Here is a 27857-nt window from a genome sequence, read left to right as displayed (position 1 = left end):
GTCAAATATTTTGAGATGTCCATTATTTTCTTAAATTTGTGCATTTTCCTTTGCTTTCTCCATCTCTTGCTTTCTTCTTACCCCACCCCCTTCCTTTTTTCGATATATCCCATGTCTCTCTCTCTCTATCTCTCTCTCTCTCTCTCTCTCTCTCTCTCTCTCTCTCTCTCTCTCTACACCTTCCATCCTGCAGGTGTTTGACCTCCACTCGGGCCCAAAGCCTGTGGTGTTTGTTCTGCACTCCTTCCTGTCAGCAAAGCTGACCCGCATGGGCCTGCTGACGTGAATGAGCACCCGCTAACAACTGGCCTCCGTGGGACCAGGCATAGGGTGGAGGGTGAAGTTGTCCCAAAATGCTGATCTGGGGCCTATTATTTCCCCATATGCCGTTGATGTTAGAAAAGGCTGTGGAGAAGCTGAACTCAAGTCTGTGCTTGCAGGGGCCCCCCAACCCCCGCCTAGAGTGGTTTTCTGATTGTCTCAAATATGTGCCTTCCTCTTCAAGCGTCTCTCCTCGGCCTTCCTCGTAGACTTTCCTCACATGGTCAATGGACAAGGGACACTTTACACAAAATGCTGCCGGAGAGGTATTATAAGACATTCTAGACATGCTATAAACATTCTGAGCTCATTATATTTAGAATGTAACAGGAATTATATCTGTCTACAGTCATGCTAGTCATAAAGAATCAAAGGATTGCAATTTTTGATTTTAAACAACATTTTACTTATTCAATGATCAAGTGATGAGCTGTAATAATTTCAGAATAATAATGCAAATATGCTATAAAGTCCTTACGATGCCTCATAATGAACATTGAGTAAAGTGCTCCTGCAAAGTATTAAGGAAAGGAAGGAATTCAGACAAGCACAGCCACGAACAGATGAATGAACGTTCCATCTTTTTACTCTGCTATGCCTATCATTCCATCACAGCCTTCCATCGTACCAAGGACTATTTTTATGTATTTGTTATGCGTTGTGGTGGATGAGAAATGAGACGTGTACACGTCTTCTAGAGTTAGCATGCGGTTTTCTTGGAGACTGTGTGCTGCGATTGGTGTGAATGGTGAAAGGACTACACAGTATTGTTGGTGTTTACCCTGCTTGGCATGAAAGAACGTATACTGTGTGTGTGTGTGCGTGCGTGCGTGCGTGCGTGCGTGCGTGCGTGCGTGCGTGCGTGAGTGAATGTGTTTTAATACCACATGCTTTCTGTTGGCTTGATAGTGTGCCTGTTGTCTGAAAGACTCAATCTAAGCACATTATCTCAGATTACTTTATAATCAGGACTGCCAACTGTGCCTTTTTACATGTAGTCAATGATACTCCTCGTAATGTTTCTTTTTCCACATGACAAAATAATTTTGAAACAATGTAAGTTTTCAACATGCACAGCAATAGTATTACTCGTATACTGTAAACAATGTTACTTCATGTTTATTTTGTTTCATTTTTATAAGTGTGTGTCTTCGTTTAGCATGACTTACTGACATTGAACTGACATCCGATCATTTATGACATGGCAGTGTAATGTTCACAACACGGTTGTGGGCTTGTAGATCTGCTATATTCGGTGCGCAGCATTGCGCACAAACAAGCTGTAAGTCGGGCATTATTCACACAGTCATCCTTGCTATTATCTCAAAGTTGCTTGCTTCTCCATTCCTTGGTGCCTGAAATTACCATTCTCCTTTTACCATTCAAGTCTAAATCCACAAGAGCAGCATTATTATGTTTTGGCTTGGGTCCCAGATTTGGTTTCTGATCTGTTTCAAATGACAGGAGTAGTGAGTACTGGTATGTTTCATTTTACCAGAGACCAAACATTCTAAGAGCTGCTGTATCATAGCAGTAGTTGGTTAGATTATTCCTACCGTGTACTTTTTGGAGCATTAGGCTAAGAAGGTTTCATGTGTATAATAACTATATGTGATCTGAACGTTACATTATGGTCAGCTGCCATCAAAAATAAAACTACAATCACTCGCAAAATAATAAGCTAATCTCAATGCTTGTATAGCTATATATTCTCTACCATTGTTCTGCAATAGACAGTACAGTATGCCAGTGCACTAGCTAATCTAATTACAAATGCTCCTTCAATTCTCAGTTGTAGTTTATCAATGTCTGTACTGAAATGAGTTATGAATAAGAGTATTAATGTATATCATTTAAGCTTAACAAATGTTCACAACCTTCAATTGGTCAGTGGTGCATAATAATCATATTTCTAAATGGATCCTTTATCCTCAGTTGATCTAACCTGGTAGACCATCCCGGTCGTGGAATTCTCATTTAATTTAATTTAATTTCAGCAGACCTGAAATGAAATGTGAATTCCGTGACCGGGATGGATGGTCTTACCAGCCAGGCTACAGTTGATCCACCGTGTCCTTTTTTGGCATCGGTGTAATATTATGTCCATTTGCTTATCTTGTAAAGCACATCACCTCAGCACATTCGTTCGAAACCTCTGGCTGACCCGTAGGCTTCATATTTGGACCGTGATGTCTTACCAGTCATGTTTGGAATGGTTTACCCTTTGTATGAAAAGAGGACAGTATTGCTGCATGATTCTGTTGGTTACACATTCTTTATTTTGTTCCTGTGAAGTCTCACACTGACATGTTTCCTTCACAAAAGGCAATTATTGCAACAGGTACTGTGCAGCATGGTACTGTAGTTGTGTATTCCTGAAAATCTGAGTTGGACAAGGGGATTTTCCCTTGGCTGACAGTAAAATGTCAGAGAGATCATTTATTTACAAAAAGCGAAAAGCATTATTGCCAACTATTGTGAATCCCAATTATTTCATTTCACTTTTCCCCACTACTTTGATGTCTTGTTACTGAGGTATAACAATTCTATATCGCCATCCATGTCTGCAGGCAATGTTGGTAATTGTCATTATCTTTTACATGTTCACATTTCTCTGTAACTTGCTGAGCAGCCTGTTCAAATATTCATGACTTGTAGTGATGAATCAACTCCAAGTCTCCAACATGAACTATACATTTGCCTCTGCTTGATGCGCCAGTACAGAGATTCTGTCTGAGGTCTCAGTTTGCCGTGCTCACCCATCAAACTCCTTTGAAAACTGAATGTGGGTTTTTTTCCCCTCAAATAATTCAACCTAAAAGGAGTCAATAAGTTGTAAGAAAAAATGCTTCTGTTGTCTTAAGTAATACTTAATTTCTTTATTTTTTGTCTTTTTATTTTATTTTTTACCAAAGTTAATATCTGTGGCAGCTTGCGTCCAACACAATCATTTAGCAGATATTAAGTCGTAAAGACATAAGTGCTATGAAATAACCTGTGACGTTCAAAGTATTTTAGACTTTCTACCAAGCCTGCTTCCCACTAAATATTATGCAATGTATAATAGCAGTGTAATAATCTATCTTCAATGTAAATATCTACTAATTAAAGCTTTTAAACGTGTTTGTGTGAATTCTCATGAAATGTACAAAATATAACAGCTATGTTAGCTTTTAATAATAACACACATACATATTTGACATCTTATTATGTGAGCCTTGTGAGTGTGATTTGAGATTTGGGGAAGACATCCATATGTCCGCTGGGAGGCGCCATGAACTGCCAATAATGAGAGCAAAGCAGAGATGTTGGCAAGGCAACTTCAAGTAGACGCAGCAGTGTTGATGCTAGACCGATGTAAAGCTGTCTTAAGTCTGTCCCCTTGAGAATACAACACCGTTGGCAGGCTAGATTCTCAAGACAACAGAGAGCCGATACATTTGGGCGGACAGCAGTATAGAGATGAAATGACAACGTCAACATTGCAGGTATGATTTAGCTAGCTGCTGAAGGTTAGCTAACAGCTAGCAATACAGAGCAGCGTTAGTGAGCTGCATCATTTTCCTGCCATTGAACAGAATCCACCTGTGATTGCTGCTATCACACTGGAAACTGGACAACTTGTATGAACGGACTTATCTACGATTACACGAAGCGTCGTGGCAGGGTGCAGCCAACGATTGCCACATTATTATATTATGCTGCTAATGTAGCTTAATTGTGATTGTTAGCCTAAGCTGCTGCTTTGTGAGCTAGCTGGCAGTGCCCACAACAACACAGATGGTGCTGATGCTGACTAGCTAGTCAAACACATCTGGTTGTGTTTTGTTAGGGTTGACAACTTGACATTCTAGTGGAATAACTTCTGTCTCATACTGTAAACATAAATAACGACAACTATTGCTTGATTAGGCTCTACTGCATCGTTTTGTTGGATACAGGGCGACATGGGTACCTCAATGTACAATTGGCTATTTTGCACGGTACTGTACATCATTGTCTTATGCAACAAAATGACTGGAACTGGATATACAGGTTTTGTAGCAATAATTAATTGTCGAATGTTTAAGCATATGCTTAAGCATATGAAACATTTCCCAAATTATTAAAGTTAACATTTTGTCAAAAATAGCCAATTTAACACAGAGGTACTCCGGTTACAGTTGTGTTTACCATCATTAGGTCCGATGCTGACTCTTAACATGAACAAGAATGTGAATTGTGAAACTTCTATTTCCATATTTCCATTCTATCTATCCACCCATTTATTTTTGAGAGGTGCTAGCCCCTCCTATAGAGGGTATGCACGTGACAAAAAACTACTTTCTGGCCTTGACAGCCCCTGCATCCAAACAGAAAAGTCCTATTTGATTGCATTAAACAACGTTAAACAATGTTAAACTCACTTTGCATGTTTGCACTCGATGTGCCATTCACTTTAAGCATGCGCATACCCTCTATATCCAGCATTTAGTGTATATGTTCACAAACTTTGTCCTACACAAACATTAAATTCCCATTGACAATGAATGGAGAATTTTACGTCATGTCTGAGCAAATAGGCATAGTGTATTTTACATCATGATGATGTACAATGATAAGACATAAGAGCACCCCTCACTTCACACAGGTGTGATTTTTGAGGGGTGCTAGCCCCTCCTATATTCAGCTATAGCAGGGGTAATTAGATTAGGCCGGGGTCCACAACTGTAGAATGATTGTGTGTGGGGGGCACAGTGTGCGCGCGAAGTGCGAAAATGTGGTTTCTCAAAATGCATTTTGTGCTCAAACATGAAGATTTATGTATATATTTCTGCACAGTAATGAGCAGGATAATATGTCTATGCTACCTTAGAATATATGTAGACCTATTTGACAGTGCATAAACATAATTGCCTTGACAATAACGACCGTCAACGAGCACCAGCCCCCCCCCACTACTTTGATGTCTTCTTACTGAGGTATAACAATTCTTTATCGCCATCCATGTCTTCAGGCAATGTTGGTAATTGTCATTATCTTTTACATGTTCACATTTCTCTGTAATTTGCTGAGCAGCCTGTTAAAATATTCATGCTCCAAGTCTCCAACACACACACACACACACACACACACACACACACACACACACATGCCCTCTGCAGTGCTCTAGTCTAGTCTAAAGTGACTGAGGGTCCCCTTGAATATGAATAAGTATTACTGTCATTATGGTAATCTCACACTTCATATCGCACACACTATACCTGTAACTTTCATTAGCCCTCTTATTATTCCCAGAATTTAAAAAAAAGATGATCGTTTACGTCCTATATAGACGAGCAAATCTGCTATTTTGTCCTAACACAAAGATTAAATTCCCATTGATAATTAATTGAGAATTTACGGCATGTGTCTGAGCAAATCGACATCTTATGTCATGATGTACGATGATAAGAGTGCCCCTCACTTCACACGGGTGTGATTTTTATTTGCTTGTAGAAAGCGATTGATCTTGTTACCAAAGCCACAGAGGAGGACAAGGCAAAGAACTATGAGGAGGCCTTACGCCTTTATCAGCATGCCGTGGAATACTTCCTGCATGCTATCAAATGTGAGTACAATATTCATGCATTACAGTCCTACAGTGTTGAATACCTCCGCAGTATCATGCTTGCCTAACACAATCCATGCCAGTACACTACAATAGAAACGCAGACCAGTGGCCAGCGTTTCTATTGTAAAAAAAGAAAAAAGTAAAGAAAAGAAAAAATATATATATATATATTTTTTTTTAAGGCGCAAAATTACGTACTGGCACAGGGGGTTATAGTGCTTCAAACGTAACCTGTCGTTCCTTGGCTTAGATTGGGTTAACACCCATCACCAAGAGAGAGAGATAACCGGCCCGGAAGCGACAGAGGGTGTTTGCTTCTTCATGCAACCTATACGTTGCAATTCTTTCCATAAACAACCTTCTTCATTAGAAACACAAGTCCTATCTGCTTAAATATTGCAAAAGTCCACTGTTATTATGAGCGACCTTGTCAACTCTTGTGAAGCGTGTGTTCTTTTGCTGTGATTTACACTTGACTGTTACCCGCATGTGCTCATTATCGCCAGTATGTGAGCAAAGTTCTTTTCGGGAGCACTCACTCAACATCCTGCTTATGTTCAATTAAAAAAAAGAAAAGAAAAACGGAATCGGTAATAAATCCATTTTTAGAAATGGCATACGCAGGATGTTCAATGATGTAGAACTTGCTTTGGAATTCATCTTACATGCTGAAAAAGAACATGTAGAAATATGCAGTGCTTCAAAGAGCTTATTGGCAGAAAGTTGCTTATAACATGACAAGTTCACAACAGTGGATTTGCTTGCCCACAATCAAATACCATCAGATAGGACTTTTCTTTCTCACGAGGAGTATATTGAAGCAAAATGCGTCGTATTGCTTGCAGTACTGCGGCTAAGAGAGAGGAGGTCGGGGGCCAAATGCACAATAACTGTAGGGGTCCTTGACATGAAAAGTTTTTCAGACAACTGTTAGGATTTAAGAAGACATTTCTAGAATCGGATCCTCAGATTTTAATGGGTTAACACATTCTGGGCTCCTTTTGTTTTATTGTGTGTATCTTCTTTTCTTCAGATGAAGCCCATAGTGACAAAGCGAAGGAAAGCATACGAGGGAAGTGCATGCAGTACCTGGACAGAGCGGAGAAGCTAAAAGACTACCTGAAGAGCAAAGAGAAAGGGGGCAAGAAACCTGTGAAAGAGGCACAGGGCAATGACAAGTATGCTCACTCTTATTTCACAGTTCAAGAAAAGTAGATGAAACAGCAGAGACGACGTTAACATTTTAGAGTGGTAGATGTTTGGCATTCTTCCTAATGTGTGCATCCTATATCCCTCCTAGGAGTGACAGTGACAGCGAGGGTGAGAACCCAGAGAGGAAGAAACTGCAGGAGCAACTTATGGGTGAGAGAGTGTGCACAATAATCTGTACAGTACATTTAAGAACCAGAGCGTGCATACATGCAATGCATAACAAATGTAATAACATTAGAATGTAATGTTGAGCTCTGTTAACACTTTTTTAGCCGGCGCATTCTTCAAAATAAAGGCGCTAGAGTGCCAGCAGATATGGCAGCTTTTACTCTGAAAAGCCCTGCCTTCCGTTCCCTCCCAAAACCGGGAGGCATAATCTTCCATTCTTAACTCGCGCTGGTTAAATGGATGTGTGCGCTTCTCTCCCCTGACTGAGGCGTCTTACTGGTTTTATATTATTTATCACATTTCTAACTTTGACAGATTATATAATTCAGCTCTGTAGTTGAAACAACTAAAATATATATGACAGGTTACAGGTTTGTCCACTTCTTTATTTCACCCGTCCCATGAATGTTAGTGTTTGGCTTTGCCCACGTTGAACAACACTTCCCAAATCCTATGCAGGTCTCATTGTAAAGATGAATCCCCAAAATCAGCTGTGGGCAGTTCAGAGACCCGTCCACCAGTGACATCATCGATGGGGAATACAAGCTAATAGAAACTGCAGGCTTTTTAGTCCTGAAAAGTTGCAATGCGAAAATGGAAGTCATCGTTCTCACGATAATGAAAATCTAAACATTTTTGTAAAAAAATCTTGTTTAAAAAAAATCTGCCTAATGATGATGATGGACGGGTTTCTGAACTGCCCACAGCCCTCCTATGAGACACAGACGTCGTGCCATTTTATCATGATTATTAGTGAGGACCTATTATATGAAGATAGGTTGAAAAGTGGTGAAGTGGTCCTTTAATAATAGAGAAAATATATCATAAATAAATACTGAAACCAGATATAATCATTAAGGAAAGTTTATGCATGCACTGTGTACTATGTAAACTCTAATTTCCATTTTCCAGCCGACCCCCAGGTTGAGAACCCCTGATCTATAACACCTTGTATTTGTGTATTTCTGTTTTGCAGGTGCCATTGTAATGGAGAAACCCAACGTCAGATGGAATGATGTCGCTGGACTGGAGTGCGCCAAGGAAGCTCTCAAGGAAGCCGTAATCCTGCCCATCAAATTCCCTCATCTCTTTACAGGTACTACTGTGCTGTAAGGGTTGACCGTAGTTACACGGTGGACATTTTGCTGTTACAGTATGTCATTATCGAGAGATTTGAAAACCCCACCCCGTCGGACGCAAGAGGGCTACAGTCAGTGACCCGTGTTCTATTCATAATAATACTCCAGGTCAGTGGTGGGCAACTTTGACGATGGAGAGTGCCACTATATTTCCACACTCACTCCAGAGGGCCAAATTGCATATTACTGTCGTAGCAGAAATAGCCGATCTACAAGCTCAAAACGCGTCGCACTGTGATGCGTTTTGAGCTTGTAGATCAGCTATTTTCGCTATTATTTCAATTGAAATCCTGAATAATTGTTGTGCTATTTTTTTTTATTGGAATCCTGAAAAGTAACATGTTTATTTAATTTCAAGTGCCTTTAATTATAGTTATGTTAATTTTACAAACTACATTCATTGGACATAAAAAAGACATTTTAATACTACTCATTAAGCTACTAATTTAGAAGAAAAGAAAAAGCGGGTCATGTCATCAGTATTCTACCCCAGGGGTTCTCAACGTTTTTGGCCGATGAACCCCGGACATGCTTTGGCAATGTCTCGCGACCCCCGAGCCCGCCCCCTCCCGACCCTCAATATAAATTGACTGCTACAATAACCTTAATAATGGAGACAATACACCATAAATAAATACTGAAACCAGATATAATCATTAGGAAAAGTGTATGCATGTACTATGTGTACTATATGTAAACTCTTCATTTCCATTTTCCAGCCATTCAGTTGCAAAATAAATAAAATAATTTGGGGACCCCCCCAAAATAATTTGGCGACCCCCCCCGAGGGGTCACGACCCACAGGTTGAGAACCCCTGTTCTACCCGAGGGCCGCATTATGTTGCCCATGTATGCTCCAGGTTATGTATTGATGTCATATTACTATGTCTGCCCCAGGTAAGCGCACTCCATGGAGGGGCATCTTGCTGTTCGGCCCTCCGGGGACCGGGAAGTCCTACTTGGCCAAGGCTGTAGCCACAGAGGCCAACAACTCCACCTTCTTCTCCGTTTCCTCCTCAGACCTCATGTCCAAATGGCTCGGGGAGAGTGAGAAGTGGGTGTCCTTCTTACAATATACAACTGTTATCGGGGATTCTCCACAAATGGGAACACCCGAGTTCCCAATTGTAGGAATCCTACATTTAGCATTTTTCATGTCTGTCACTACCTAGAACAGACTGGTTCCAAAACTGTTTCATGTCAAAGACCACCAAATGTACATGTATTAGCCCGCAGACCCCCCATTTGAAGAGACATGCCAGAGACCCCCATCAGAGAATATTTTTACGGCTCTAGCAGTGATTCTCAACCCGTTTAATTTCAAGGAACCCCCCCAGTTTGACATACATTAGGCTACGGACCCCCATTTAATGGCATTTATATCTCTGGGACCCCAATTTATATTGTAAAATCAATGTTAATCTAACTCTGAGAGTGTACAAATGGACCATTTGTAACTCGGTTACAGACCCATAAGGGTCCATTTGGTTCCTAACTATCATTTATCTAACTGCTTCAAGGACCCCTGGGGTTCCCTGGACCCCACTTACCTAGAAGAAATAGAAATCTCTGTTGGGTATCTTTCCTTGATCACCATAAATCATTTGATAATCTAATGTTGGGGACAGGGGACGTGTTGCAGGAATGCTACAGTAAATACACGTACCCGTGCCTTTTTTAAAACTGTTGTATGGCATTGTGGCCATTTCAACACATAGGCTACAAGGACTCACTTTTTAGAGTCGAACCATCATGGTATTAAACTTCTTAACTCCTATAGTGCCATTGCTGAAGATTATTGTCAATTGAAGCCTAATTTTGATACTGACGCTTAACGCCATTGCCGAAGATTAATGGCAATTGCGCTTTTATAGTGCATTCGATCGATCGAGCCATAATGCTACTTACGTTAGCCGGTTAGCTAGCTCTGTTGTTAGCACAGCACTGGATCGTCCATTTTAGATCGTCGTCGCCATAATAATCCATTCTATCCGTTTCTTTCAATCGCCTGTATCTCCTATTCCTTGTCCCAGATGGCATTTTGGTCAAAACAGTGTTTCTTTGACGGGACAGAGCCGGCGATGTGGAGCTCTCCGGTGCACCGGCATAGATCGATCATGTAAACAAGGCCTGTCTCGGCTCCGTCGAGCGTCCTAGGATAAGCTACTTCCGGTAGACTTGAACTGTGGCTTTTCAAAATAAGAGCTCAAATTAAAAAAATGCTGGCGTGAATTATCACTAATTTTTCAATAAATGCTAGTGGAGTAAGAGTTAATACATTCTCAAAAGGTCTCTGCCCCTCAGTTTTTTATTTTATTTTAATTAAATATTTCTGTGACCTTGCTCCATCCATCCTCTCTCCGTCTCTCAGGCTGGTTAAAAACCTGTTTGAACTGGCTCGCCAACAGAAACCTTCCATCATCTTCATAGACGAGGTGGACTCGCTGTGCGGCTCCAGGAACGAGAATGAGAGCGAGGCAGCCCGCAGGATCAAAACAGAGTTCCTTGTACAGATGCAAGGTGAGATGCTGTCCAGTACATACTTATGCATGTCCAGTACATCCAGTACATGAACTTATAATGTGCCATTAATTCAGGTCGTAAGAGCCATTATGACCTAATGTTGTTTTCCTAATTGATGACATCACTGCAGCTTGGTCAATGTCAAGGCCAGCCCTGTTCTGAACAGCCGTTGAACAAGTTGAACATTGAACCTGTAACTAGAATCTGCCTTTTCTGTGAAGGTCCAGATTAAAAGTACTTGATTTTTGGATCTTGCAATTATGAATATTGCCCGAGTTTATTCATGCCTAAAAGGTTTTTGTATTTTGATTTATTTTTATGACTCTTTGTATTTTTGTATTTCAACGCAATTCGCAATTAGGGGCTGACAGCTCCCACACAGGCCTATGCTGCATGACACTAGCAACTGTCCTATTGACTCCTGCTCTGATCTGTCAGGTGTGGGAAATAACAACGATGGGGTCCTGGTCCTGGGAGCCACCAACATCCCCTGGGTCCTAGACGCTGCCATCCGCAGAAGGTCAGGGTCGACCTGAATGTAGACATTGTTAACTGTGTGTTTGAATGTGTCTGTCAGTTTCATATGTCTATACACTGTGTACAGTATGTGTATATTAGTAAACATTTAGCTGTTTTTCTACGACATTATTTTATTCAAAAGCATATTCATCTTTCCATAGTGTGGAGACTAAAACGTATGTGTTGCTTGGCCAGCTCTTCCAATAAATACAATTGGCTGTGTTTGTGGGAGGGAAGCCAGACAGGGAACAGGTTCTTTGTTGCTGCATTAACGGCTCCTACAGCACCTGTCAGCAGGGGTGTTTAACTACGAGCAATTTGGTGGTGTTCCGCATGCAGGTGAAAAATGTCTTCTAAATCCTGAAAGTTTTCTGACGTTCTCAAACTATTTCATGTCAAGGAGCCCCAGAATTATCTGTATTTGGCTGCGGACCCCAATCTCAAAATATGTTGTTCCAGGGACACCCCCAGAAGCAAAGATTTGAGTTAAAAACGTTTGCTCTGAAAGAATATATATTCAAAGATATCAACCACATTTTCACGATTTTTCAAAAATAGCAGATCTACAAGCTCGGGCAAGGTTGTAGATCAACAGCTAAAGTATGACGTTATGTTTAAAACACCAAAAGGGGTTCCCATCCTGAGTGGGTTAATTCATATGATTGACACCTCTATTTTGCATTCTGACTCAGGTTTGAGAAGCGTATCTACATCCCTCTGCCTGAAGAGCCGGCCAGGTCCGTGATGTTCCGCTTGCACCTCGGCAACACGCCACATAGCCTGAGCGAGCCCGACTTGCGGCAGCTGGCGCACAAGACAGACGGCTACTCTGGAGCCGACATCAGTGTCATCGTCCGAGATGCACTCATGCAGCCCGTCAGGAAAGTCCAGTCTGCCACGCACTTCAAAAAGGTGTGCTTGTTTTGCAGAGAGAGTAAAGGCCCACCGCATACTCCAGTTTTAGGTGATAACCTACTCACCACGGTGGTTGGGAAAACAACAACATGACGTCACTGAAGCCATGGCGATAAGCGACTTACCGCTCACCCCAACACATCTCTCTGTTTTTACTAACCGACATCATCTAAAACGTTGATATGTTGGCACCGGCGCACAGCGGAGTATATATAAAGCATATCACTTCTGGGATCTCAGATCCCACCATGTCTGTTTATGACTTTGTTTTGAATTAGTATGGATTATTGCTATAAACTAAATTGATTAGTTTTAATAGGTATGTGAGTTAGGGCTGTCAAGTTGACAATTAATTGTCACACAAATAATTGCGATTAACGATGTAATTACATTGTTGGCATTGGAAATTGGAATGTTGTGAATAGAAATTACATTTCTGTTTGCCTTTTAGGCTTTGTAATAAAGTGCACAGGGCAGACATGACAAATAACTGAAATATACCAAGAAAGAATATAGAAATATAGAAAGAAATTAATAGATTTTATACTTTAAAAAAGGTTTAAAAAATAGAGTAAATGGCTGATCTACAAGCTTACAACAATTTTTTCTTTCATGAAACATCTTTCATGAAAAATAATAGCGATCATCTCAAATAATTGCGACACTCCTAATGTGAGTGTGTTGGTGTTGCTTTTTTGTGAAAACAAAATGGCGTGAAACATGGAACATACGAGATTGGATCAAGATTTAGTCCAAACGTTTCTGTATTGTGTACCTGTAGGTATGCGGTCCGTCCCGCAGTAACAACGAGATAATGGTGGATGATCTCTTGACCCCGTGCTCCCCCGGTGACCCTGCTGCCATAGAGATGACCTGGATGGAGGTGCCTAGTGACAAGTTACTGGAACCCATCGTGTGCATGGTGAGTGACACCCAACACTTACAGTAGAACACACTTTGGGCCCTGTTTTGGTCAGTGCTGAACGCCTTATCCCTACATTTCTTTGCTTTTTTTTTTTGCTTTTTTAAAAATTTTGAATAGTTCAAATAGCCAATCTACAAGCTCACAATGCGTTAACGTAGATCAACTAGCTGAACAATATTAATATGTTTTTCAAAATAGTAAAAATAAAAAAGGCAAAGAAGTTTCGGGATAAGGGGTTTAGCACTGACGGAAATAGAGCCCCGAGTCTCTAATGGCGCTGCCACAAAACCCACTAAAATGAAGCAACTGTTGTCTGTGAGTGTCACTCACTTTTTAACACTGTAATTGCCCAGGATTATTTAATCCATTAAATGATAGCGCCCAATCGATCTATAGCAACGGAGCACTTTTACCGACGGACCGGATGTTAGCTGCTGTAGCAGCTAAATGTAGCCAAAACACTCTCGATGCGATTGACAACGGGAGGTAAGATTAAATCTATCGCGACTAGCGACTGGACAGCGGGGGACCGTCCAACACATGGTCTTTTCTTAGAATTGGACGGGATGATTTAGATCGCGAGTTATTAACCCATTTAGACCGTACGACGTGTGGGAAGTGGGAACGTCATAACTAATCCAACCAATGGGTTGCTATTAGCATTTTCATTGATAAATGAAAGAAAAATATTCTGAATTTTTTTCTTTCTTTTTTTTTGAGTTGGCCTCCAAGGCCACCATACTCCTTGTCCTTGCTCTTCACACATCCGCGGTCCCGTTCACTTCCGTTTACTGCTGCAGAAAGAATCCCTCGTATCTCCTAATCTAGGGAGCTCTCCGTGGTTTTGATCAGATGGATATACTAAGCTCTTCATTTCTGACTTCTGACCTGCCTCTCATTCAAAATATGAACGCGAGGGATCATCGAGCGATTTTATCGTAACAATAGCAAGGTAAGCAAGCAAAAATATGTCTCCCGATTTTGTTTTCTTTACAGAGTAAAAGCGGTCATATCTTCCCGGTGCCCCGAGCTTCTATTTTGAAGCTGCTGATTGTGTTAAACAATAGCAGATATATAAGCTCATAGCGCATCACTTCGTGCTGCCCTGAGCTTGTAGATCTGCTATTTTATAATATTTTTTAACATTTGTGCAATGAATATATATATATATATATATATATATATATATATAAATAATGTAGTTTTTTTCAAGCGAACATTTTTAACTCAAATCATTGCTTCTAGGGGTCCCCTATCCAAACATATTTTGGGATAGGGGTCTGCACTCTGCAGCCAACTACATAATTATATTAAAGGACCACTTCACGTTCATATAATTGGTCCTCACTAATGTTCATGATAAAATTCCACAATTGTTTTCCTACTTGGGTCTGTGTCTCATGGGAGGGCTGTGGGCAGTTTAGAAACCCGTCCACCAGTGACATCATTGATGTGTTCCTGAAAAGTTGCAATGCAATAATGGAAGCCATCGTCCTCACGATAATGCAAATCTAAATATCTTTTGAAAAAAATCTTGTTTAAAGAAATATCAACGGTGATGTCACTGGTGGACGGGTTTCTGAAAAAGTTTGAGAACCACTGGTATAGCAACATAAGTTATTCAGAAAACTGTTAAGAAGACAACATTTCGTAGACTTGGCCTCGGGTCTCGATGGTTTTAACCTTCATAGTATAATAAATGTTTTGTGTGTTTCTCTGTGCTCTCCAGTCTGACATGCTGCGCTCTCTGGCCACCACACGACCCACGGTCAACTCTGAGGACTTGTTCAAGGTCAAGAAGTTCACAGACGACTTTGGAATGGAGGGTTGAGGGACAGGAGAGAGACATAATGTTGGAAGAAAGAAAGAAAGTGAACCCCTATTCCGCCTGAAGGGTTCAAGTACTACAAAAAACAACGCTGGTGTGTAAGAAATACACTGAAGAATTTTATATTCTGTACTCCTAATCCACCGGTCCGGTTTTTGTTTTGTTTTATCCATGGAGGAAGTTGGAACAAGTGCAATAGAAAACAAAAAATGCATCTTGGTAGAAAGCGATTTGCTGACTCTGTGATGTCAAGCCCCATTTCAGACGGTAGGCAGGCAAGTCTACCGCATATATATACAATAATTGTTTACATCAAACCTACATTGGCAAGAACATTAAAACAAATGATATGACACATGTTTCCCTCTCTAAGCCTCCACTGGCGATCGAAGGGCTTTTTTGTTTTTGCCATCCTGCACTTTGTTTTGGGTCACTACAAATCCAGAAACCGTGACCTTTGAAAAGCTTTTGAAGGAAAGTTTGTGTGTGTGTGTGTGTGCGTGTGTGTGTGTTACATTTTGTGTAATGTATTTATTTGGTATTATTTAACAGCCTGTTCATGTTTATTTGGTTCTGCTAGATTCACAACACACCCGACGTCTCTCTAAGTATTTGGAAACCTAAACCACTCATTTCACTTTCACAAAGAGCAGCTCATTTATTGTATAATTTCAAATGTAATGATGGATGTTTCTGCCTCTGAAAACAAACCATTGGATATTCAAATTAGGAATATAGTAGTAACTATTAACAGGGTCAGGAAATTCCTGTTTCCCGGTCCTGGAAAAGGTTTTGAAGTGTTCTGGAAAATACATTTTTTTTCTTTTCTTTTTAAGGTCAGGTGGTTCAGATATTTATTTCCAGATGTTTTTTTCCCTGGCCTTTGCAAACAGTGTTAGCACTATTTATTTATTCATATCACCTATTTCAATTTGTTTTACTGTATGACAGACTGACCCACTTCATAGTTTCTTGTTGAAGGTGAGAGTTGTTTACACTTGAGTATATCCTCTGTTGACCATGTTATGTCACAGAGTTCAATGTTTTGGAGTTATTTTGTTTCAAGAAGTAGACCTATTGCAAATAAAATGGGTCCCACAAAGATAGTTAGTTAGTTACTTTATTGACACAAATGTATAAAACATTGGGTCCAAACAATAATAAAAAAAACCCATGAATCAAAAACTTTAAAAGGTACAATACATTAAAATATACAATACACAACACAAAATCCCTTTACAACAGGAGCTTTCTATTGCTCCACAAGTGACAGGCAGGCATGTAGCATACGCAAAGTCTCTCTGTTGGTGTCCACAAAGAGTGAGCTCAAATCAATACCCTCATGTCCATACAGAGTACCATTTTGTTGAAAACATGACGGATATGAAGATGCAGGATTAGACAGCCAGATAACTTTGAACAAAGCATAGTTATTTGTCAACTTTCAGTATTACACTTGAATGCTGGTTCTTTGTGTAATGCAGCCATACCAACCACTAATCTCATACTACAAATTCTGCTTTTAAGTTATTTCATGGTCACTATCTGCCTAATTGAGTAATCCTGCTTGTTGAGGTATCCCCCTAACATTGTTTGTGTAGCTACTGGTTCAATTCAGGGTCAATTATGGTCCAGAATTTTATCGTTGGCCCATATGTAACCATGACTACTACTCTAACTTGAATTAATAAAAACTTCAATTTCAAATAATGTGACACATTTTGTTGTATAATTTCTAGCTGGTGATATAAAACCTAGCATATTGGGGTGGGCCAAGTAGTTGGATAAAAGGTTTCACCTAAATTCACAACTGTTTACAACCTGAGAAGATTACCTAATACCTCAACCCGAAACGGTTAAATATTAGGCCACAGCTAATAAGCAGAGACGGGTTAGCACAGCAGTCACTAAATACTAGCACCGGCCAGTGAAAGCTGCCTGTGTCTGCTCTGAGGAGCGTTTTTTGACTTAAAAGTACGAAGTAGCCTATATTAAAAAAAAGCCTGTAGGCCTACTATCCACGCACGTTTCACACAGACTTAATTTATTTGGTAAATAGTTAGTTACTGTCGAATTTAAATCATTGAATCGTATGAATGAACCAATATTGTTGTCCATGTATAATATCGTCACCCATGTATGCATATCGAATCGCTGTTAAAATGTATCGTTCAAACCCCACCAAGGTGGTTGCCCAACTTGCCCTGTTCTTGACTCCGAAACCAAAACAAGCATTGGAAAACTGTGGCTCAGTGTGTTAAGACATTCTCTAGTTGTTTCCAAGACTGTTTGTTCAAACTGCTGAGCTTATTGTACTCTTAAGCACTGTGGCTCACTGTATGTTAAGATAAGGTGTTCACAAGATTATTGGCTCAAACACAACAAAAGTTGCCACTCTTGAGTCCAATTGCATGTTTAGAAGGGTAAGAAGGCTAACACCATATATACTCTAAGGCTAACACCCACAACATATAGGGCATAGCAGTGGTGCCCATTTTTTGTTTTGATCCAGACACCATAGAGATTTATTATTTTAAGCCTAGAATCAAGCCACCTGGGATCCTGGTGATTTTTGTTTTTTTTTATTTTCCTCACAGAATCTAATGTTTTATGGTTATGATTCACCAGGATCATGGATGGCTGGATTCTAGGCTTAAAATAATTTATATGAATATTATATGAACCAGAAAATGTCTGCCACTGCTGTGCCCAAACCTGCATAGAATATGAAGGTACTGTATAGGCAGTGGTGGAAAGTATCTAAGTACTAAGTTGGCCACAAGGCCCTTTTCTCACACTGAAATCTTTTCAATCTTCACTACTGACAGCTGTAAAGTGTTACACTAGTTATTAATAGAAAGTTAAGAATAGAAAGAAACGCTATAGACTCAGGAGTGATTTGTGAATAACTGCTCTAGCCTGGTTAACCACTCCCTTGAAATCACACTGCATTTTGGAATGAAACGTATTCAAGGGGGAGTGGTTAACCAGCCTATATCTGCTCTCCTATGAGATGGTACCGGATGGTACTGGACTCACATACAGGCTGGCTCAGGTTAAAGTAGTGAATAAGTGAAGATGACGTTTTGGAAGAATTTCTCATCCTTTTGAGCACATGAAAATGTAAATGAAAATGAGCTTCATGAAAAGGTACAGAGTAAAAATGATTCAACAAGAGAATTGGAACCAACAGCCTTTACAATGCATGTCACTTTAATAAAAAAAAAAACATTAATAACTTTTTTTTTTACTGTTTAATTAGATTGGATGAAGTACAAAATAGTATATTTCAAATCAAACAAGCATACACAATCTTGACAATCATACAATTATACGAAATGGAATATATTGGAGTAATTTAAAGATGTCCACTGGTTCACTTCACTATAGCGTGTCCCCCGAAGATCCAAAGCAAAAAAAAATATATATATAATAAATTAGTCAAAGTTAACATTATTGACATGTCAACAGATCGTTGGATTTCATAACATTCTATCTTTCTTAATGTTGTTCTTGATACTCACAGGTGATCGGCCCAATGGTCATGAGTTTGAGGGGTAGTCCTGCAGTTCTGGGAGCGAAGCGTTTGGCCCTCCTTGAGCAGGTCTGTCAATGGTGAGAGAATAGGAGTAAATACACAGGTGAATAGAAAACAAAATAAAAAACATTTTTGAATAGTTCAAATAGCTGATCTACAAGCTCACAACGTGTCGATGTAGAGCGGCTAGTTGAACAATTTTAAAATGTTTTCAAAATAGTAAATAAAAAGGCAAAGAAGTTTAGGGATAAGGTGTATAGCATGGAGAAAATAGAGCCAGTGGAGTATATTCACAGTACTTCCCGAACATCTGCACTGTTACTGATTTAAAGGACCATACACCACTGCCAACATGTTTTTGTAGGCTTTAATGTTATATATATTTTGTCTCAAAGGTCAATAAAAAGAACAAAATAGAGTAAATATTGGCTAACATTACTGAGCCGTTAAGGGGCTATTTTCCGTTTATTTTCAGCTTTTCAAATCAAATGCAACATAACAAATCTTGTCAGATAATAACGTCATAGTGGAAATCCCACGTCGGACTACCTATCGAAAGCAAGTTTCCAAGTCTTTGCACCATAATGAAATGAAAGGTAAACACATGGGTTCCTCAAAGACCAAACAAACCACCATATACTTTGTAAAAGGTTGGCAATATGTCAAGTGAATGAAATGGTGCAGTGTGAAACTTACAGGAGAACAAGAGGAGGTTGTCTGGTCACACATGTGGTGTGTACAGTGAAGGAAGATGTCGCTGTGGCTTCCTCCGAACACGAAGAGCAGGGTAGAAAATCTAGCCTTGAGGGAAGTTCCGTTCTCATCCACTGTCACCAGATGACCTTTTGGACACCTAGGGGGGACACATCGGCCAGGTTGTAGGCCCATGACACATCACTATCTCATTCTCATCCCTCATTCTTTTCCTTTCCTTTAAGTACATTTTGATGCCAATACTTTAGTACTTTTACTGAAGTACTTTTACTACATTCTGGAGTATTTCTATATTGCAGTATTGATACTTTTACTTAACTTAAGTTTAACACTTGAGTACTTTTTCCACCCCACACACACACACCATACCCCACTCCAACCCAACCCTCTATTTTATTTATTGTTCTGCTGAGGCTGAGGAAATTACACATACATGTTTCTGATGTAGTAGTATCGATTATTGGAGTCTTCTGGGTGACTGGCGTAGCAGTCGTCCAGAACGACCACAAACCTCTCATCCATTTCCTCCACAGACACTTGTACGTGCAGGGCAGAGCCCACCGTCAGGGTGACTGGGCCTGCCGGGTAAGGCTCTGTGTAGTTGGCGTTTTGAAACAAGGCCATGTAGGGGTTGTGAACTTGTGAGGCCACGCTTGAAACGCTATTGTCTCTCCATCCTGTCTCCATCCTGTCAAGGAAACATGGCACTTAAAAGGATCATACCGTAACCAGTGTTATAATAATATTAATAATGATTTGTTACGCACTTTATCTTCATATCTGAAGACAATCTCAAAGTGCTACATTGAAAGAGAAAAATAATAATGAAATAATAATAATAATAATTAATAACAGTGAAATAAAAATAGAAAAATATGTTCAATGGTCTAATCTAATGCACAGCAAAAACAAAAAGAAGGAAAAGAAAGTCTAAAACACAGGCAACAATAAGTCCATCTAGGCAAAAGCCTTTTTAAAAAGAAAGGTCTTTAGTCCCCTTTTAAAAGCGCCAGGTGGTCGGGCATGGCATTCCACAGCCGATGAGCAGAAAGCCTGGTCCCCCATGGTGTGGAGATGGTGTGTTTAAACTATTGGTATACTTGATATTGCCGTCAAAAGGCATACCGTGTTTTGTTTGATCTTAGAGGAAGCCATTGGATTCAGTTCATTTCGGTACAATATGAAAATCAACTTGCAGACTTGAAACTTACTTAAAATATATATGAATAAAATTTGCTCAATAAAATGCTGACTGGGGAAAAAATAAAGGATTTATGCTTATCTGATTTTTAACCACGCATGTTTGGCCAACATTGAGTCAATTATTCAGGTATGTTTTCCTGCATATACATGTGCTATAGGCCTACAAATAGAAATATAATGGTATGGCAGCAATTCATTTAAAGATGTTTTATAGATTTGTTTTAACTGTCGCATGTCTGTCATTACCGTTCTGTATTCGGTGCCTGTGTTTTCAGCACCATTAGCAACTTTTATATATAGTAGTAGTAGGTTACTTACTGAAGGAGTGGTCTGATAGCCAAATTTAGGCTGATCTCTGCGTACAAGGGATAGGTACAAGAGAAGGGGAAACTCATGGGTGTTGTAGATACATTGTTTTCAGGGTAGACAAATAAACTGTTGGAGTAGGTGGCATGGGTGCCGTTGGTCTGTAAGACAGAGGTTACATGAATGATCAGTCGAGTGAGTGAATATCTAGCCAGCTTGTAATCGATGTTATGGACTACATAATTAAACAGTATAACAGCAAATCAGTCATACAATACATCAGAAGGTAATAAAATGAGAAGACTAAGAGTTTAAAAGCCTTGGTCCTACTCCTAACACCCTAGTAGTGAGTACTATGTGAGATATTTTGTTTGGGTCCAAAGTGTTGGACATACATCACATGTTTCATGGCAATCTACCCATTCCATTTTTTCTATATATTGTGTGAACATTTCTGACTTAGCATGGCGCTAGAAGAAAATACATCAAAATAGTTACTCTTGCAATTTTCTCATGGTATTATATTAAAATATATTATCTTGTTGTGCAAAGTTTCCATTTTGGCCTCAGGGTGGCACTAGAAGAAAGGTCAAAGTGGTGGATGGACAGATGGACCAATGAACTGACATTGCCATCTTTGCTTCTAGCTGGGCTAAAAACACAATGCATGGTTTTACATCAGAACTCCTGTAACATAACGGTTCAGTTTAACCTCTTCCAACTCTAATGTGCTGTGCCCAAGAGAGCATCACTGTCGTAGCCTCCTGCAGCTGAATTATAAGTAGACACACACAAATCATATTGGAGAAGAGGACAGGACAAGACTTTTGTGTTGTGTCTATTGAGAAAAATATTCTTCACAGTCAATAAAGATAGTCAACAACAACAACAGCAGCAGCAGCACAGAGTTCGTAGACAAAATGCTCACCTTCAACATGTTGCCACAGATGTCAGCCCGAGGTTGCACATGGTACCACACTCTGTGATCACGTACTGTGAAAGATGAGCAGGACTGGTCGGCCAGGTGACCAGAGGACACATTCAGCCCGTATGACTGTGACTGGCTAGTCAGGGAAATTTCAATTTGACTATGGCCACATATAACTTCAGTAACTGGAGGACGATGGGTACGTCACAGAGGGAAAAATAAGTGGGGAAAAGTGAAAAGACAGCAAGCAACAGTAAAATATATTCAGTAACCGGCTGCCTAACAATATATTGCTGTCAGTCTAGCCTATTCATGTTTACCTTTTTTAGCACAGACAACGCCAGCAACTTCACCGCGACCACAGTTTCCGCTTCCCACATGACCTGCTGAATGGAAACAAGACCGCAAGGACTTTTAGACTAAGTGTTTGACTGTACTGTTTACATTTCTGACTAATAAAGTATTGTATCGATCACTTACTCAAACCGTGTATGCACAGTGCAAGCTCTGGTTCGTCGCCTGTGCAGCTCACATCATCCAACCAGATGGGCATTTCTTCACTGCTCTTTCCTAAATATGCACCCCTTTGTGCTTCCAGCGCCCTGCCACAGCCCATTTGTCTACACACCACCTGGGCATCCTTCATGTCCCAGCTGTCGTCGCACACTGTCCCCCACTGTTCATTGAAAAAGATATCCACTCTGCCCAAACAGATCTCGCCGCTCTCTCCATTTATGAGGCGAATCGTCCCCGCTTTTATACCGGCATACATGTCATTGAACATTTCGAACAAAGGTTCGAATTGGTCTACTGTGTGATTAGCAGGAGACTCTTCAGAGTTGTCTGCTAAAAGAGGAAAACAGCAATCAAGAATTCAGAGCCACCGAACAAGCTTTATTATAATATACCATAATATTATACATAATAATGGCATACAAACTATATGCTCAGTTCACATATTACCCTATAGTGACAATATTTTTTAAATTTGTATTCACAATGTATTGAAGGTAAATACATATACTGTACTTACATATTTTCTAACTTACTTAGAATTTCGTAAAACAAATGTCAATAGTAGTTCACCCAAAAATGACTTATTATCATTTACACACCCCATGAAGCCTTGAATTTATGATGATTTGTGGAGGTCATCAAATTGACTAGGAATGAGACAAAAACATATATTGTTGTGCACAGCCTTTATAGAGGCTATGCGCATAAAGAGAGTGGCAAATCGAGTGGCAAAGTGAGTTTAATGTCGTTTAATGCTGATGTCACGCATAGCCTCTATTGCACAATTGTTAATTTAACTAAATTCTATAATTACTGAGTATACAATTACTCTAATATAGATATATTTGCTGTTCATTTTCGTCAACTTAAAGTAGGCCTACATTTCCTAAAAGCAGTGGTGGAAAAATTACTCAAATGTTTTACTTAAAACCCATTTTGACCTACTTCTAAATCCTGACGTTTTTCTGAAAAGCCCATGTTTCTGTCACTCGATCGTTCTCAAACATTTCCATGTCAAGGACCCCCCCGAAAAATATATGTAATTGGCCGCCGACCCTCATCTCAAAATATGTTGTTCCATTATTTGAGTACTTTTCCCACCACAGATCATATCAAACATTAGAGTCAGTTTACCTGTAGCATCCTCGGTACCCGTAGCATCCTCAATACCCGGGACTTCATTTCCTGTAGGTTTATACTCTTCAGTGTTAGACTTTTCTTCAGATGTGCCAATCTGTATGAGCAGGACTAACAGAAAAACCTGCGCTCTCACCATGGTCCACATCCTGGAGATCAGACAGAGAATACATAACTGGTTCAATGCAAAGCTGGAACACCTGAAAATCACCACCAGGAAGAAATAGAGAAACTCCTTTGACGGATCCCTCTCCTTTTACCTTGCAGATCACGTTAGAGAATTTATAAGCCAATGTTGGGGGTAATATAGGGAGATTAGGGACTGTTACACATGACCATCAGTAAAACATGGACATGTTTGTTTGATATTATGGTTACTATGTAGGTTATAACGATAACAATACACTTTATTTGTTAAGTGGCTATCAAAACAAAAACAAGGTCACAAAGTGTTTTTACCGAAAACGGCAAGACCGATTAAAAGAACACAGTTAGCTACTTTTGAGACGTCATACTATAAAAGAGATTAGATAGATAGGCCTCTGTTGAACCCACGTGAGACATCCGGTCGCCAGAGGCAGCGGCACAATAGTTTTAGAGAAGTACTGTAAGATAAGTAAGCCATGCCGAGCCATGAGGCCCATAGGGCAGGAGCCTATCTCCTGTTTCTTTTTGCTGTGGACATTACACCTAGCTACATGTTTAGGCATTTGTTACACATGTTGATTTCAGCTCTGACATTTATTTCAGACATGCTCTAGTATGTGAAGAGTCTGCCTGCATGTGCTATTAACTCATTTTGGATAAAAACTAATAATAACATATAACAGTTTTTCTCTTCTTCGTTAGTCTTGCCATCATGACTGTCTCTGTATCAAAAAGAGTCACCTCCTGTTTCTGTAGCTTGAGGCAGCTTGGTGTACAAGTACACCCCCTGACATGACGCTAGTATGTCGCAGGGACTTACCCCAATCCAACCCTCGCTGCATGCTGAGTGCCAAGCAGGGATGTACAGTATTGGGTCCCATTTCTAGAATCTTTGGTATCGGACCTGGCCGGGAATCGAACCCCGACCGCCCAAACTTAGGGAGGTCAGTCTAACAACAAGGCCAACCTTAAGTGTGCCCGGATCTCCGCTTTGTTCTAAAGGCCACTGAGCTGGTGAGATACAGCAGGGTAAAACATCACACACAAAACCACTGTAGGCTTTACACTGTACACTCAATAATGAACAATAGTATATGTAACACTGTCCCTTTAAGGGTAATACATGAAAGGGGTGACTTGATTGATTGATTGATTGAAGAATGTATTAACAGTTTGCAGAATTACAGTACATTTCAAGCACAAACTCAATACAAAGGCTGTTAACTGTGAGTGGATGACCCAATTAAGCATTACACTTGTTTCCAATAGGGTCCACCATGTTCAAATCATCAAAACATTTAGAGACGTACAAATAGACACTTCTATAGACAGAACAGGAATTCATCATAAAGGAGGTAAAAAGGGAAAAGAAACATATACAGTGAGGGGAAAAAAGGGGTGGGCGGTGGGGGGGATTCACGTTCAGCTCCGTTAATTTGTTTGTTTTCCTTGGAGGAGCTGCGTTGGGTCCCCAAGTCGGCTCCGTGGCCGTACCTTGAGTTGGCTGTGTGGCCGTGACCGTCTCTTGTGTTGTCCTTGCGTTGGGTCCCCAATTCGGCTCAGTGGCCATACCTTGAGTTGGCTGTGTGGCCGCGACCGTCTCTTGTGTTGTCCTTGCGTTCGTGTTTGAGGGATTCCGATTTTACAGGGGCCAGTTTCGAATTGCAGCCGTCCGTAGGTGCCCTTTGAGAGCGGTTTTGAAAGAGTCAAGGGATTCGCATGTCTTAATGACAGTTGGTAGGGCGTTCCACATTTTGGTGGCATAGGAGCGAAAAGAATTTAGTCCCTTGTTTGTGCCGAATCTGGGTTGTACATGGTTCGTTGCACTCCCTCTGGTGTTGTGGGTGTGGACTTCGTTAACATTAAGGAAGTATCTAGACAGGTACATGGGTATCTTGGTGGTGTATCGAATCTTGTGGACCAGACCCATTGCAAGATGCTGTACTCTGTCGTCGACCCTAAGCCATTCCAGCCTGTCGAAGTGGGCAGGGGTGAGGTGGGTTCGGGGGGCTAGGTCAAGTAGGAGCCTGATCAGTTTGTTTTGGGAAGTCTGGAGCCTGGTTTTAAGGGCCTTTGAGGTGCTGTGGTACCAGGAGGTGCATGCATAGTCAAAGAAACCCTGTACAAGGGCTCCTGTTAAGGTCTTCAAGGTGTTTTTGTTGACCAGTGAGGAGATCCTGTAAAGGAATCTTGTTCTATGGTTGACCTTTTTGATTACGTTGGCGGCCATTTTATCACCGGAAAGATTAGCCTCCAGGATGGAACCTAGGTAGGTAATTTCATCTTTACGTGTGATAACATTGTCACCCACTTTAACCAAGAAGCCATTTGCCTTGCTGAGATTACTATTAGAGCCAAAGAGAATGGATTCAGTTTTTCCCAGGTGTAAAGATAGTTTGTTATTGATTGATTGATTGATTGATTGAAGAATTTATTAACAGTTTGCAGAATTACAGTACATTTCAAGCACAAACTCAATACAAAGGCTGTTAACTGTGAGTGGACGACCCAATTAAGCATTACACTTGTTTCCAACAGGGTCCACCATGTTCAAATCATCAAAACATTTAGAGACGTACAAATAGACACTTCTATAGACAGAACAGGAATTCATCAAAAAGGAGGTAAAAAGGGAAAAGAAACATATACAGTGAGGGGAAAAAAAGGGGTGGGCGGTGGGGGGGATTCACGTTCAGCTCCGTTAATTTGTTTGTTTTCCTTGGAGGAGCTGCGTTGGGTCCCCAAGTCGGCTCCGTGGCCGTACCTTGAGTTGGCTGTGTGGCCGTGACCGTCTCTTGTGTTGTCCTTGCGTTGGGTCCCCAAGTTGGCTCAGTGGCCATACCTTGAGTTGGCTGTGTGGCCGCGACCGTTGTCCTTGCGTTCGTGTTTGAGGGATTCCGATTTTACAGGGGCCAGTTTCGAATTGCAGCCATCCGTAGGTGCCCTTTGAGAGCGGTTTTGAAGGAGTCAAGGGATTCGCATGTCTTAATGACAGTTGGTAGGGCGTTCCACATTTTGGTGGCATAGGAGCGAAAAGAATTTAGTCCCTTGTTTGTGCCGAATCTGGGTTGTACATGGTTCGTTGCACTCCCTCTGGTGTTGTGGGTGTGGACTTCGTTAACATTAAGGAAGTATCTAGACAGGTACATGGGTATCTTGGTGGTGTATCGAATCTTGTGGACCAGACCCATTGCAAGTTGCTGTACTCTGTCGTCGACCCTAAGCCATTCCAGCCTGTCGAAGTGGGCAGGGGTGAGGTGGGTTCGGGGGGCTAGATCAAGTAGGAGCCTGACCAGTTTGTTTTGGGAAGTCTGGAGCCTGGTTTTAAGGGCCTTTGAGGTGCTGTGGTACCAGGAGGTGCATGCATAGTCAAAGAAACCCTGTACAAGGGCTCCTGTTAAGGTCTTCAAGGTGTTTTTGTTGACCAGTGAGGAGATCCTGTAGAGGAATCTTGTTCTATGGTTGACTTTTTTGATTACGTTGGTGGCCATTTTATCACCGGAAAGATTAGCCTCCAGGATGGAACCTAGGTAGGTAATTTCATCTTTACGTGTGATAACATTGTCACCCACTCTAACCAAGAAGCCATTTGCCTTGCTGAGATTACTAATAGAGCCAAAGAGAATGGATTCAGTTTTTCCCAGGTGTAAAGATAGTTTGTTATCAGCGAGCCAGGTGCAGATTCTACCGAGTTCAGAGCTGAGGGCATTTTCAACCTGCAGTTTGTCCCTGTCCGAGACCAGCAGTGCTGAGTCATCTGCGAACAGGAACAAGTTGCAGTCACAGGCTGAAGTCATGTCGTTTACATATATTAGGAACAGTAGAGGTCCTAGTATGCTTCCTTGTGGAACGCCACAGCTCACTGGGAGGGGGGGGGACAGTGTTCCGTTCACTTCCACCATCTGTTCTCTCCCCTCCAGGTAGGATTGCATCCAGCTCACTGATGTGCTATCGAAACCAATTGCTTTTAGCTTGTTAACCAGTATGGAGTGGTTCACGGTGTCAAAAGCCTTTTGGAGGTCCAGCATGACCATGCCGCAGTATTTGCCAGCGTCCACCTCTTGTTTGATGTGGTCGCTTAAATAGAGAAGGCATGTGTCAGTGGAGTGGGATGTTCTGAAGCCAGATTGGAACTCGTACAATAATTTGTTAGTGGCAAGATACTTTTCAACCTGTTCATAGACTATTTTTTCCATCACTTTCGAGATGGAACTAAGAATAGAAA

At 40.8% G+C, this 27857-nt stretch overlaps 3 protein-coding genes across 5 annotated transcripts in view; 2 read left to right on the top strand and 1 right to left on the bottom strand.

Moving 5' to 3' along the window:
* sntb2 (syntrophin, beta 2) overlaps window positions 1–3444 on the top strand; it is a 31275-nt gene extending 27831 nt beyond the window's left edge. The window contains exon 7 of the mRNA XM_079501356.1: window positions 194–3444. Within this exon, the coding sequence (XP_079357482.1) occupies window positions 194–286 (93 nt within the window). The 3' untranslated portion in view covers window positions 287–3444. The remainder of the gene's footprint in view (window positions 1–193) is intronic.
* Window positions 3445–3611: 167 nt separating this feature from the next.
* vps4a (vacuolar protein sorting 4 homolog A) lies at window positions 3612–16858 on the top strand. Its single transcript, XM_079501048.1, has 11 exons — window positions 3612–3809; window positions 5800–5911; window positions 6948–7092; window positions 7215–7276; window positions 8271–8390; window positions 9331–9487; window positions 10805–10953; window positions 11395–11476; window positions 12168–12387; window positions 13172–13312; window positions 15045–16858. The coding sequence occupies exons 1-11, from the start codon at window positions 3789–3791 to the stop codon at window positions 15144–15146; spliced, it is 1311 nt and encodes a 436-aa protein (XP_079357174.1). The 5' UTR covers window positions 3612–3788; the 3' UTR covers window positions 15147–16858.
* Window positions 16085–23745, bottom strand: LOC306923055 (pancreatic secretory granule membrane major glycoprotein GP2-like). 3 transcript variants are annotated; one of them, XM_079501045.1, is made up of 9 exons: window positions 23483–23745; window positions 22313–22678; window positions 22153–22218; window positions 21833–22017; window positions 20917–21065; window positions 19829–20083; window positions 19378–19534; window positions 18668–18749; window positions 16085–18527 (listed from the first exon to the last, which is right to left on the bottom strand). In XM_079501045.1, the coding sequence occupies exons 1-9, from the start codon at window positions 23631–23633 to the stop codon at window positions 18520–18522; spliced, it is 1419 nt and encodes a 472-aa protein (XP_079357171.1). In that variant the 5' UTR covers window positions 23634–23745; the 3' UTR covers window positions 16085–18519. The 3 variants fall into 3 exon arrangements, with proteins under 3 accessions (XP_079357171.1, XP_079357173.1, XP_079357172.1); XM_079501047.1 differs by having other exon boundaries at window positions 22153–22215; XM_079501046.1 differs by having other exon boundaries at window positions 22313–22675.
* Window positions 23746–27857: the final 4112 nt, after the last annotated feature.

Source organism: Electrona antarctica (assembly GCF_951216825.1).
Source record: "Electrona antarctica genome assembly, chromosome: 5".
NCBI classification, from domain to species: domain Eukaryota; kingdom Metazoa; phylum Chordata; class Actinopteri; order Myctophiformes; family Myctophidae; genus Electrona; species Electrona antarctica.
The sequence above is the reverse complement of the archived record's forward strand: the minus strand, read 5'-3'. Positions and strand labels throughout refer to the sequence as shown.